This window comes from Triticum dicoccoides, chromosome 1A, assembly GCF_002162155.2.
Source record: "Triticum dicoccoides isolate Atlit2015 ecotype Zavitan chromosome 1A, WEW_v2.0, whole genome shotgun sequence".
NCBI classification, from domain to species: Eukaryota; Viridiplantae; Streptophyta; class Magnoliopsida; order Poales; family Poaceae; genus Triticum; species Triticum dicoccoides.
Genome location: NC_041380.1, coordinates 609,392,630 through 609,405,096, shown reverse-complemented (window position 1 = coordinate 609,405,096; position 12,467 = coordinate 609,392,630). Strand labels below are relative to the sequence as shown.

General features: G+C 48.0%; 2 protein-coding genes across 2 annotated transcripts; both read right to left on the bottom strand.

The window, feature by feature from the left end:
• Positions 1-2,033: 2,033 nt before the first annotated feature.
• Positions 2,034-3,595, bottom strand: LOC119357294. The gene is made up of 3 exons (XM_037624293.1): positions 2,526-3,595; positions 2,294-2,405; positions 2,034-2,215 (listed from the first exon to the last, which is right to left on the bottom strand). The coding sequence occupies exons 1-3, from the start codon at positions 3,593-3,595 to the stop codon at positions 2,183-2,185; spliced, it is 1,215 nt and encodes a 404-aa protein (XP_037480190.1). The 3' UTR covers positions 2,034-2,182.
• A 3,311-nt stretch (positions 3,596-6,906) lies between these two features.
• LOC119357288 lies at positions 6,907-8,920 on the bottom strand. The gene is made up of 3 exons (XM_037624283.1): positions 7,399-8,920; positions 7,167-7,278; positions 6,907-7,088 (listed from the first exon to the last, which is right to left on the bottom strand). Exons 1-3 carry the CDS (start codon positions 8,877-8,879, stop codon positions 7,056-7,058), a joined length of 1,626 nt encoding a protein of 541 aa, XP_037480180.1. The 5' UTR covers positions 8,880-8,920; the 3' UTR covers positions 6,907-7,055.
• Positions 8,921-12,467: the final 3,547 nt, after the last annotated feature.

The following is a 12,467-nucleotide window of genomic DNA, read 5'->3' as shown; positions in this document are numbered from 1 at the left end:
AGGATGTCCCATCCGGACGTGGCCTGAGACGAGATACACGCGGCTACTATTAGGGTGTCGGCATGCCGGGAGGTCTTGCTGGACTTGTTTTATCATTGTCGAAATGTCTTGTGCACCGGGATTTCGAGTCTGAATGAAGGGTCCCGCGATGGAGAATTGTCTCCGCGGATCGTGAGCTTGTCATGGGCTAAGTTGGGACACCCCTGCATGGTTTAAACTTTTGAAAGCCGTGCCCGTAGTTATGTGGCAGATGGTAATTTGTTAATATCTGCTTGTAGTGAACTTGAAGTAAACTCAACTAAAATACACCAACCGCATGTGTAACCGTGACTGTCTCTTTTCGGGGAAGTTTGAGAGGAGAACACGGTTGGATTATGTTTGAAAGTAAGTAGTTCGGGATCACTTCTTGATCATTACTAGTTGGCGACCGTTGCGTAGTTTCTCATCTTATTCTTGTACGAGTAAGTTAGCCACCATATTATGCTTAGTCGCTTGCTGCAACCTCACCACTTATGCACTCCATACCCATTAAGCTTTGCTAGTCTTGATACCCATGGTAATGGGATTGCTGAGTCCTCGTGGCTCACAGATTACTACAACACCAGTTGCAGGTACAGGTAATGCGATGATCATGACGTGAGAGCGATGTTTACTTGTCTTGGAGTTCTTCTTCTTCTTCGTCGATCTTGGGTTAGGTTCCTGGTCGGCAGCCTGGGCTAGCAGGATGGATGTCATTTGAGTTTCTGTTTGTGTTTTATCCGTAGTCAGATGTTGTTCTCATGTATGATGTGTGATGTATTCTTGTGGCATTTGTATGCCTTGTATGTATCCCCAACTTTTAGGTAATGGTACGATGTAATGATATCCACCTTCCAAAAGCATCTCCAATATGCGCTTCTATCCTTGGTGGGACCTTCGAGTTCCTTTAGGGTAGAGTCGCATATTGGGCGTGATAACCCGAAACCGTATTAATCGGAATCCCGTAATGAGCGGGCACGATCTCTGTTTTGACAAGACATACCAATGGAGGCTATGCGTCGAAACGCGAAACGTGGGTATGAAAATGGTTCGAAATGTTAAAGAGCCAGATGTGACGTTTCGCCGAAAAAGTTGTCAACAAAGAGACATTGTTTTGTCTAGATACTTTAGCTTCATGGCTAAGGGTTGTAACAGTTATGCAGAGCCGGATCAAATCCCTTGTGCAGGGACTTATCTTAAGAAGGAACCCGCCTTGCAATGCCGAAGACAATCCGCGTGCCAAACACATCGTCATCGAAGACTGGTTCAGGGGCTATTGAGGGAGTCCTGGATTAATGGGTCCTCGGGTGACCGGGCTTTTTTATATGGGTCGGACTGATGGGCCATGAAGATACAAACAGAAGACTTCCCCCCTGTGTCCGGGTAGGACTCCCCTATGCGTGGACGGCAAGATTGGTGTCCGGGTATGTTATTTCCTTTCCTTGCAAACCGACTCTGTACAACCCTAGGTCCCTCCGGTGTGTATATAAACCGGAGGGTTTAGTCTGTAGAGGCTATCGGAATTCTCATAGTCTACAAGCTAGGGTTTAGGCATTACGATCTCGAGGTAGATCAACTCTTGTAACCCCTATACTCATCGAATAGAATCAAGCTGGACGTAGGGTTTTACCTCCATTAAGAGGGCCCGAATCTGGGTAAACATCATGTGCCACTTGTCCCTTGTTATCCTCGATCCTCAGACGTGCTGTTTGGGACCCCCTACCCAAGATAGGCCGGTTTTGACACCGACAATTGGTACTATGTTGTTTCGTCCACTCTTCTGCACCATGCATGAAAAGTCTCTTGCCTCTTGAATTATAGATCGTATGAAAATGAAGAGGGTCATCGTTTAAGCCTGGAGGATGGCATCTTTCGTTTAGATTTTGCATATGATTTAGTCACTCTTTTCGCGTCTCGCCTCCATTGAATCGACATACACACATCCAATGGGCACCTCCTTAGTAATCCAAAGATGGAAGGGGGAATCAATTGAACATGTTTTCTTTAGATCTACTTGATACAAACCCTTACTCCTAAAGGAAAAAAAAGTTTGACAATCCTATGTACACAAAATCGGGCGCCCTTTCAAAAAACAAACGACACCCATCTAGTGATACAACTTGTGGTTGGCTCTCACTTGATGCAAGAGTGTATCTACGATTGGTCACTTGCATACATCACATTCGACGGGCGCATCCTGCATTCGGTTGCATGCATTGTCAAAAGATAAAGACGAAACCAACAATGATAGAGGATAAGCAAAACTAATAGATACCTCATGGTTTGGGTGCTTGGTGGAGCTGCAGTGGCATGATGCATGTTGCTTTGGCGCCAATCTAGTGACACGAAGCATATGTCGCAACCTTGTTTGTGCGTGATTGTAGATGCTACACACACCCATATATAGTGCATGTCAGTTGATGGTATTAATATAATCGAATGAATTAATTAGTTGATGCATGGAATTAATCAGGTAGGTAGCTAGGAGTATGTTGGTACATATATACCTGAGCCTGTGCCTGTTGCAGGCGTAGAAGAAGACAAGGATGCCATTGAGGATGCCCCTGATGGCCCGGAAGATCTGCGAGAAGAGGTCATTCCATAGCGTCTTGAGCGTGGTCATGTCGAAGGCGCTTTGTTGCGCCTCCGACATGTGGTTGAGCTCGAAGATGCTACTCAGAGTCTCCCAGATGTCCTTGAAGAAGTTGTAGCTATTGGACAAGACGGACCCCGCGCACGCTGCGACCGCCACCGCAAACCTCGCTGGCAACACCACCACCTTGAGCACCGGCCACAAGGTTGTGACCAATCCGGCGACGCAGTCGAGCACGACGTCGAACGGCGCCCACACCACCTCTGCCAGGTCGACCACCAGGCGCCACACGTGTGAGGCTAGGACAACCAGTGTGGCAAGCAGCTGACACAAGCCTAGGTCGGCCAATGGAGCGAGCATAACACGGAGCAGTGCCCTGGCGGCGTGCAGGAGCGCGAGCAGCCCCTGCATGAACTTGCGCAGGTTGCGGAGGAAGAGGATGGTGCCCAGGTACTGGATGCGGGTGACCATGTCCCACGTCTCGATCCACTCGAAGAGCGGGCCGCAGATGCGCGCCGCCGCCGACTTGAGCAGTGGCACGTTCTTGTACAGGTCGTAGAAGCCGATGATGACGGTGACGAGGGAGGCCATGACGTAGAGGCTCCGCGCCAGGGGCCGCATCCAGGGCCGGTACATGTGGCACAGCACCGGGTACGACTGCAGGAAGATGACCCACGACGGCAGCCCAGACTCGAGCAGCGTGAGCAGCCGGATGTCCGACGTGATGATCTGCCGGAGCTTGAACGGCAGCGCCGCGTCCCGGGACCGAAACAGGAGCAGGGTGTCGCTGTACCTATACTGCTGCATATGCATATGCATGGGAACCCGCCCTTCATCATCATGCTCCTTCTCCTCCTCCTCCTCCTCGTCGCGATCGGTGTGTTGCTGCTGCTGTAGGTTCTTCCTCCTAGCCCTGCTCCGCCAGCTCATCCTCCTCCTCAACGTGGGCGTGCACCTCTCGTCGCCGCTGCTGCTGGCCGCCATCGTATTCATAACGTCGTCGCGAGCGTGTTCCTCTTCTCCGGCGGACGCCGCGGAGGAGGAGCGATGATGGTGACGAGGACGAGGACGATGATGGTGGTGGTGATAGTGGAGGAGGTACCCTCGGAGGGAGTGCGTCTCGGAGGCGCGGCCGAGGAACCACTCAGACGCGCACCCGGCGGCCTGCTCGGCGCTGTAAAACTCCCACTTGTTGAGGTAGCGCGCCTCCAGGGGGGTCCCCGAGGAGGCCACGAGGTAGGGGGGCACGCCCAGGGGGGTAGGGCGCACCCCCCACCCTCGTGGGTGCCTCGAGGCTCTTTTGGCCCATCTCCTATACTTCGTGGGCTTCTCCTGGTCCAAAAATAATCTCCGTGAAATTTCAGGTCAATTGGACTCCATTTCGTTTTCCTTTTCTGCGATACTCAAAAACAAGGAAAAGCAGAAACTAGCACTGGGCTCTAGGTTAATAGGTTAGTCCCAAAAATCATATAAAATAGCATATAAATGCATATAAAACATCCCAGATGGATAATATAATAGCATGGAACAATCAAAAATTATAGATACGTTTGGGACGTATCAAGCATCCCCAAGCTTAATTCCCGCTCGTCCTCGAGTAGGTAAATGATAAAAACAGAATTTTTGATGTAGAATGCTCCCTAACATAATTTTCAATGTAATTCTCTTTATTGTGGCATGCATGTTCAGATCCAAAAGAATCAAGATAAGAGTTTAATATTGAGATAAAAATAATAATATTTCAAGCATGCTAACCAAGCAATTATGTCTTATCAAAATAACATAGCCATAGAAAGATTATCACTACAAAATCATATAGTTTGGCCATGCTTCATTTTCGTCACATAAAATGCTCCCATCATGCATAACCCCGATGACAAGCCGATCAATTGGTTCATACTTTTTAACACGCTCCAGCCTTTTCAACCCTTACGCAATACATGATCGCAAGCCATGGATATAGTACTGTAGGTGGAATAGCATATGATGATGGGGGTTATGTGAGAAGACAAAAAGGAGAAAGTCTCACATTGACGCGGCTAATCAACGGTCTATGGAGATGCCCATCAATTGATGTCAATGCGAGGAGTAGGGATTGCCATGCAACAGATGCACTAGAGAGCTCATCAAAAGAAATTAAGTGGGTGTGCATCCAACTTTCTTGTTCGCGAAGACCTTGGGCATTTTGAGGAAGCCCATCAATGGAATATACAAGCCAAGTTCTATAATGAAAAATTCTCACTAATGGCTGGTTTTACTCGTAGGATGTCCCATCCGGACGTGGCCTGAGACGAGATACACGCGGCTACTATTAGGGTGTCGGCATGCCGGGAGGTCTTGCTGGACTTGTTTTATCATTGTTGAAATGTCTTGTGCACCGGGATTTCGAGTCTGAATGAAGGGTCCCGCGATGGAGAATTGTCTCCGCGGATCGTGAGCTTGTCATGGGCTAAGTTGGGACACCCCTGCATGGTTTAAACTTTTGAAAGCCGTGCCCGCAGTTATGTGGCAGATGGTAATTTGTTAATATCTGCTTGTAGTGAACTTGAAGTAAACTCAACTAAAATACACCAACCGCATGTGTAACCGTGACTGTCTCTTTTCGGGGAAGTTTGAGAGGAGAACACGGTTGGATTATGTTTGAAAGTAAGTAGTTCGGGATCACTTCTTGATCATTACTAGTTGGCGACCGTTGCGTAGTTTCTCATCTTATTCTTGTACGAGTAAGTTAGCCACCATATTATGCTTAGTCGCTTGCTGCAACCTCACCACTTATGCACTCCATACCCATTAAGCTTTGCTAGTCTTGATACCCATGGTAATGGGATTGCTGAGTCCTCGTGGCTCACAGATTACTACAACACCAGTTGCAGGTACAGGTAATGCGATGATCATGACGTGAGAGCGATGTTTACTTGTCTTGGAGTTCTTCTTCTTCTTCGTCGATCTTGGGTTAGGTTCCTGGTCGGCAGCCTGGGCTAGCAGGATGGATGTCGTTTGAGTTTCTGTTTGTGTTTTATCCGTAGTCAGATGTTGTTCTCATGTATGATGTGTGATGTATTCTTGTGGCATTTGTATGCCTTGTATGTATCCCCAACTTTTAGGTAATGGTACGATGTAATGATATCCACCTTCCAAAAGCATCTCCAATATGCGCTTCTATCCTTGGTGGGACCTTCGAGTTCCTTTAGGGTAGAGTCGCATATTGGGCGTGATAACCCGAAACCGTATTAATCGGAATCCCGTAATGAGCGGGCACGATCTCTGTTTTGACAAGACATACCAATGGAGGCTATGCGTCGAAACGCGAAACGTGGGTATGAAAATGGTTCGAAATGTTAAAGAGCCAGATGTGACGTTTCGCCGAAAAAGTTGTCAACAAAGAGACATTGTTTTGTCTAGATACTTTAGCTTCATGGCTAAGGGTTGTAACAGTTATGCAGAGCCGGATCAAATCCCTTGTGCAGGGACTTATCTTAAGAAGGAACCCGCCTTGCAATGCCGAAGACAATCCGCGTGCCAAACACATCGTCATCGAAGACTGGTTCAGGGGCTATTGAGGGAGTCCTGGATTAATGGGTCCTCGGGTGACCGGGCTTTTTTATATGGGTCGGACTGATGGGCCATGAAGATACAAACAGAAGACTTCCCCCCTGTGTCCGGGTAGGACTCCCCTATGCGTGGACGGCAAGATTGGTGTCCGGGTATGTTATTTCCTTTCCTTGCAAACCGACTCTGTACAACCCTAGGTCCCTCCGGTGTGTATATAAACCGGAGGGTTTAGTCTGTAGAGGCTATCGGAATTCTCATAGTCTACAAGCTAGGGTTTAGGCATTACGATCTCGAGGTAGATCAACTCTTGTAACCCCTATACTCATCGAATAGAATCAAGCTGGACGTAGGGTTTTACCTCCATTAAGAGGGCCCGAATCTGGGTAAACATCATGTGCCACTTGTCCCTTGTTATCCTCGATCCTCAGACGTGCTGTTTGGGACCCCCTACCCAAGATAGGCCGGTTTTGACACCGACAATTGGTACTATGTTGTTTCGTCCACTCTTCTGCACCATGCATGAAAAGTCTCTTGCCTCTTGAATTATAGATCGTATGAAAATGAAGAGGGTCATCGTTTAAGCCTGGAGGATGGCATCTTTCGTTTAGATTTTGCATATGATTTAGTCACTCTTTTCGCGTCTCGCCTCCATTGAATCGACATACACACATCCAATGGGCACCTCCTTAGTAATCCAAAGATGGAAGGGGGAATCAATTGAACATGTTTTCTTTAGATCTACTTGATACAAACCCTTACTCCTAAAGGAAAAAAAAGTTTGACAATCCTATGTACACAAAATCGGGCGCCCTTTCAAAAAACAAACGACACCCATCTAGTGATACAACTTGTGGTTGGCTCTCACTTGATGCAAGAGTGTATCTACGATTGGTCACTTGCATACATCACATTCGACGGGCGCATCCTGCATTCGGTTGCATGCATTGTCAAAAGATAAAGACGAAACCAACAATGATAGAGGATAAGCAAAACTAATAGATACCTCATGGTTTGGGTGCTTGGTGGAGCTGCAGTGGCATGATGCATGTTGCTTTGGCGCCAATCTAGTGACACGAAGCATATGTCGCAACCTTGTTTGTGCGTGATTGTAGATGCTACACACACCCATATATAGTGCATGTCAGTTGATGGTATTAATATAATCGAATGAATTAATTAGTTGATGCATGGAATTAATCAGGTAGGTAGCTAGGAGTATGTTGGTACATATATACCTGAGCCTGTGCCTGTTGCAGGCGTAGAAGAAGACAAGGATGCCATTGAGGATGCCCCTGATGGCCCGGAAGATCTGCGAGAAGAGGTCATTCCATAGCGTCTTGAGCGTGGTCATGTCGAAGGCGCTTTGTTGCGCCTCCGACATGTGGTTGAGCTCGAAGATGCTACTCAGAGTCTCCCAGATGTCCTTGAAGAAGTTGTAGCTATTGGACAAGACGGACCCCGCGCACGCTGCGACCGCCACCGCAAACCTCGCTGGCAACACCACCACCTTGAGCACCGGCCACAAGGTTGTGACCAATCCGGCGACGCAGTCGAGCACGACGTCGAACGGCGCCCACACCACCTCTGCCAGGTCGACCACCAGGCGCCACACGTGTGAGGCTAGGACAACCAGTGTGGCAAGCAGCTGACACAAGCCTAGGTCGGCCAATGGAGCGAGCATAACACGGAGCAGTGCCCTGGCGGCGTGCAGGAGCGCGAGCAGCCCCTGCATGAACTTGCGCAGGTTGCGGAGGAAGAGGATGGTGCCCAGGTACTGGATGCGGGTGACCATGTCCCACGTCTCGATCCACTCGAAGAGCGGGCCGCAGATGCGCGCCGCCGCCGACTTGAGCAGTGGCACGTTCTTGTACAGGTCGTAGAAGCCGATGATGACGGTGACGAGGGAGGCCATGACGTAGAGGCTCCGCGCCAGGGGCCGCATCCAGGGCCGGTACATGTGGCACAGCACCGGGTACGACTGCAGGAAGATGACCCACGACGGCAGCCCAGACTCGAGCAGCGTGAGCAGCCGGATGTCCGACGTGATGATCTGCCGGAGCTTGAACGGCAGCGCCGCGTCCCGGGACCGAAACAGGAGCAGGGTGTCGCTGTACCTATACTGCTGCATATGCATATGCATGGGAACCCGCCCTTCATCATCATGCTCCTTCTCCTCCTCCTCCTCCTCCTCGTCGCGATCGGTGTGTTGCTGCTGCTGTAGGTTCTTCCTCCTAGCCCTGCTCCGCCAGCTCATCCTCCTCCTCAACGTGGGCGTGCACCTCTCGTCGCCGCTGCTGCTGGCCGCCATCGTATTCATAACGTCGTCGCGAGCGTGTTCCTCTTCTCCGGCGGACGCCGCGGAGGAGGAGCGATGATGGTGACGAGGACGAGGACGATGATGGTGGTGGTGATAGTGGAGGAGGTACCCTCGGAGGGAGTGCGTCTCGGAGGCGCGGCCGAGGAACCACTCAGACGCGCACCCGGCGGCCTGCTCGGCGCTGTAAAACTCCCACTTGTTGAGGTAGCGCGCCTCCAGGGCGAGGGACGTGTCAGTGAGCAGGTCGTTGTAGTAGTTGATGCCGTGCACGTCCCGCCATGACACCTCGAACACCAGGAACCCGTGGAGCAGCGCCGGGGTCGAGTTCGCCACCGCCAGCCACCTTCGCATCGCCGCCGTTATTTTTCTTTTCTCTGTGCCCGAGCTCGCCATCGCCATCGCCGCCGTGTCGGTGCCACTCCTCGAATTCACGAAGGGAGACATCCTGTACTGCATCAATTGCCGGATGCGAGCTAAAGCTTTTAAGTGTGATCATCATGTCCAACTTTCTTTCAGTTTGTTAGCTTCAAATTTCTCTCCGTTTATAACATACATACATACATACATACATACATACATATATCTATCTATCTTGCTTTCTTTGAGAAATTAATAGGCAAACATGGATTAACAAGAGACACACTAATTGCTCCATCCTTTGTATATCAAAAATGCACATCATACTATATATCTCCCCCATGGATACATTACATAGTACTCCCTCCGTTTCTTTATATAAGGTGCATTTGTTTTTTGATAAAATTTCAGAATGTAAGGTGCATTTCTTCTAATTCCTCATAATCCCTTTGTTAGCCCTCCAGAAAAATGGAATGTATCTCTCTCCTGATTGTCTGTATCTCTCTTTGTAGCAAAAGAAGGAAAGTATCTCTCTGTTGATTGCATGCATCTCTTAATTTTCTGGACTAATTGATTTACTTACCACTAATCAATAATTTGCCAAGGGTAATTTAGTTCTAACATGTCTATAATTCCGTGCCTTGGTCACCGTGCCGAAAATAATACACCTTACATAACGAAACGGAGGGAGTACATACCATCGGGATTGGGGTTATATTTTAGACAACATCACTTAGAGTATTATTTTTGTAGGATCATATCCATTGGGAGAAGAACACATGCATGCATGAGATCAATCAAATTAATTTTTCTTTCTTTCTTGAATTAGAGGCTATGATATATATGATACCACGAGCGAGTCTCTCTTTCTTCATATATATAATGATGATATGCCTACCATCAAGGATTTGGATCCCGAGTGCATGTTTTTTCTTGCGGGGCACTGGAATTCTCGGTTACCACAAAATCCCGGAAAAATTTCGGATGAAATTTGAATTCAATTTTTTTATCTTCTATAGATAAGCTCTGGGCTCAATATTTATAACAGCGACCAACTGGCATAGTGGTTAGTTCGTATATGTGCTTCTGTTGCTTGCAGGTTGCTAGATCAAAACTCGCCGGCCTCCTTTATTTCTACATCATCTTCCTTTTTATCCTAAAAATTGTGTAAAACAACAAATACCACAGGACTATAGTTAATAAGCCCACGTTAACCATTGCGCCGCGGCAGGGTAGATGTTCTCTTTAAGTTCCTAACATATCTAATCTAACTATCAGAGCTTAAATTCAAAAAAATCAAAAAAAAATCGCTTGGTACATATGGTTCTCCTGGGGTTGCGAGAAACGCGGATACCGGACGGTATCCGAATATTCCGCCCGGTACCCAAAACCATGCCTACCATACGTTGTTGTCGGGTCAGAGAGGTTAATATATGCAGAATCAACCAATTAAGTAAGAGTAATGCATGCACCTAATATATACTGTAATAATAAACCAAAAAGATGCATGTGAGTACCATATAGGATAGGGCTACCTTTGTGATCATGAACTGCCATAGCCTTGCGGATCTGGACTGCTTGCTGGTCATCCATGGCTGGTTGTCCACCAGAATGAGCACCTTCTTGCTCACCGGTGCAAAATAGAGGAACGCCCGGGAGATGTAAGACTGCATGTCCCTGCGGCATGCATACATCTGAGCAATGTGTAATTCAATTACATGCATCACCCAATCCATCGATTGGATTCCTTCACAAGCTAGTGGAATTCAATTGATTTACCCAATCTGCAAGCTTGTCAAGGGATATATATCCGGCAGAGGATCCATGCATGCATGCAGATAGCTAGCTAGGATGACAACGGCCGGGACCTATCGAATCGACAGGACGCCACATCAAATTGTATAGATTGGATTAATTCTTGCAAGAGATCTCCATAGGGTTCATTTTCGATTGCGGAAGTTGGATAAGAGAGAGAAAGTCACTCTTCTCCCCCCACCCACCACGCTGGTGAAGGAAGGAAGGAAGGCCGATCGAGGGCGCATGCCTCCCCCTCCTCAACTCCATTTTTAGACCTAGATGATCCATGCATATTATTAGATGTAACGTGTTTGCTAAAACAAGGCTACCATGACATGCTTTATTGATCACAACTAATCATTCTCAAGGTTGCCCAAAATAGAATTATGGGCTCGTCATTGTAGGATATTTTATCATTGAACAAAACCCTAGCTAATCGATGAGCAACACTATTGGTCTCCTAGGTGTGGCACCCCGGCTCAGAGAAACCGGAACACCCCGTATTCTAGCCCAGAGATCAAGGAGAAGTCTTCTGAAATACGGCACTGCTTAGCATAGAACAAATTAACTATTTATTACAATCTATATGGGTACAAAGGGATTACATCAGCACGGCGACACCACGCCTGTCACGGTTGCTCTATGCAAGCAGCAGAACAACACGATGCAGCGGAACAGCGACAACGGTGATGAACTCCGCTCCGCAGGGACTCTGGCTGGAACGCTTATCCTAGCTCGCAAACAAGGAATCCACGACAAACAAGCAATCAAATCCGACATGACCTGCAAACTGGCATGACACGCCAGGTCAGTACATTGAATGTATTTGCAAGCTCACAATAACCAGAAGCATCCAAGACAAACAACAGCATGGCAATTACAGGTTAAGCGGGAATTATTATGAGATCATCAGGATAGCATGGCATGAACAAATTGAATCTGATACAGCTACAACAATATGAGCATGGCATGAACATATAAATCTGATGATACTAGCATGCAACATGATGACACCATATGCACCACTTATTCTCCTCGGGTTACCTCGTAACCATCACATGCATCACTTACCAACCTCGGACATCACACGATCATCTCAGGATCAAATCAAGCTTGGTATAAACAATACCTTAGTAATCATTAAATGACCACAAGGAGCTTGATCTTTACTAATGATTCTCGCACAACATCACGAATATCAAACAACTCGGTATCCTCGATACCACGGTGATCATTCACGGATCACAAACGGAACCACTCTGGGCTCAACGGGTTACCTCGTAACCAAACGATGATCATTCACGGATCACATAACCAACTTATCTCATCCTCGAACCAGGGTTGTTATTAAGAACATCATTATTATTACTATTGACCCATAGTGTGACCAACTACGAACTGGGCCCTTATCCACGGGCGCGGCTATTGATAGATTTAGTATACACTCTACAGAGGTAGCGCACTGTACCCACTACCCACACCACGGAACCCATGGCCTCGCACTCCCATTCGGGTGGACCAACGGCGTTCTGAGAAAACCGTCCTACTACCATGACACTCTCCCGGCCACTCCGACTCACTCCCCACTGGGCTAAGTCCTGGGTGGCCCTGTGCCTACCAAAGGCACCAACGACCACTGTCGTGGCAAAACAAAAACGGTCCAAAACAGGCACAAGCCGGCTACAACAACTACAGGCACACAAGGCTTATGTCCGCCTACCTGATCAGGGTAGCGTGCGCCCATAACCTTCCCTCGTGGGAGGCACCGGCGAGAGGCACGACAATAGACCCAGTTAGGATCCTCCAAAAAAAGTCAAGTGTGGTTGCACTGGT

Bases quoted from the DNA above. Each gene is read 5' to 3' on its own strand.
- LOC119357294 (XM_037624293.1), bottom strand. From the start codon at position 3,595: ATGGCGGCCAGCAGCAGCGGCGACGAGAGGTGCACGCCCACGTTGAGG. The intron at 2,406-2,525 runs GTATATATGTAC...GGGTGTGTGTAG, and splicing joins TGCAACAGGCACAGGCTCAG to CATCTACAATCACGCACAAA. The intron at 2,216-2,293 runs GTATCTATTAGT...AACCGAATGCAG, and splicing joins CCAAGCACCCAAACCATGAG to GATGCGCCCGTCGAATGTGA.
- LOC119357288 (XM_037624283.1), bottom strand. From the start codon at position 8,879: ATGGCGATGGCGAGCTCGGGCACAGAGAAAAGAAAAATAACGGCGGCG. The intron at 7,279-7,398 runs GTATATATGTAC...GGGTGTGTGTAG, and splicing joins TGCAACAGGCACAGGCTCAG to CATCTACAATCACGCACAAA. The intron at 7,089-7,166 runs GTATCTATTAGT...AACCGAATGCAG, and splicing joins CCAAGCACCCAAACCATGAG to GATGCGCCCGTCGAATGTGA.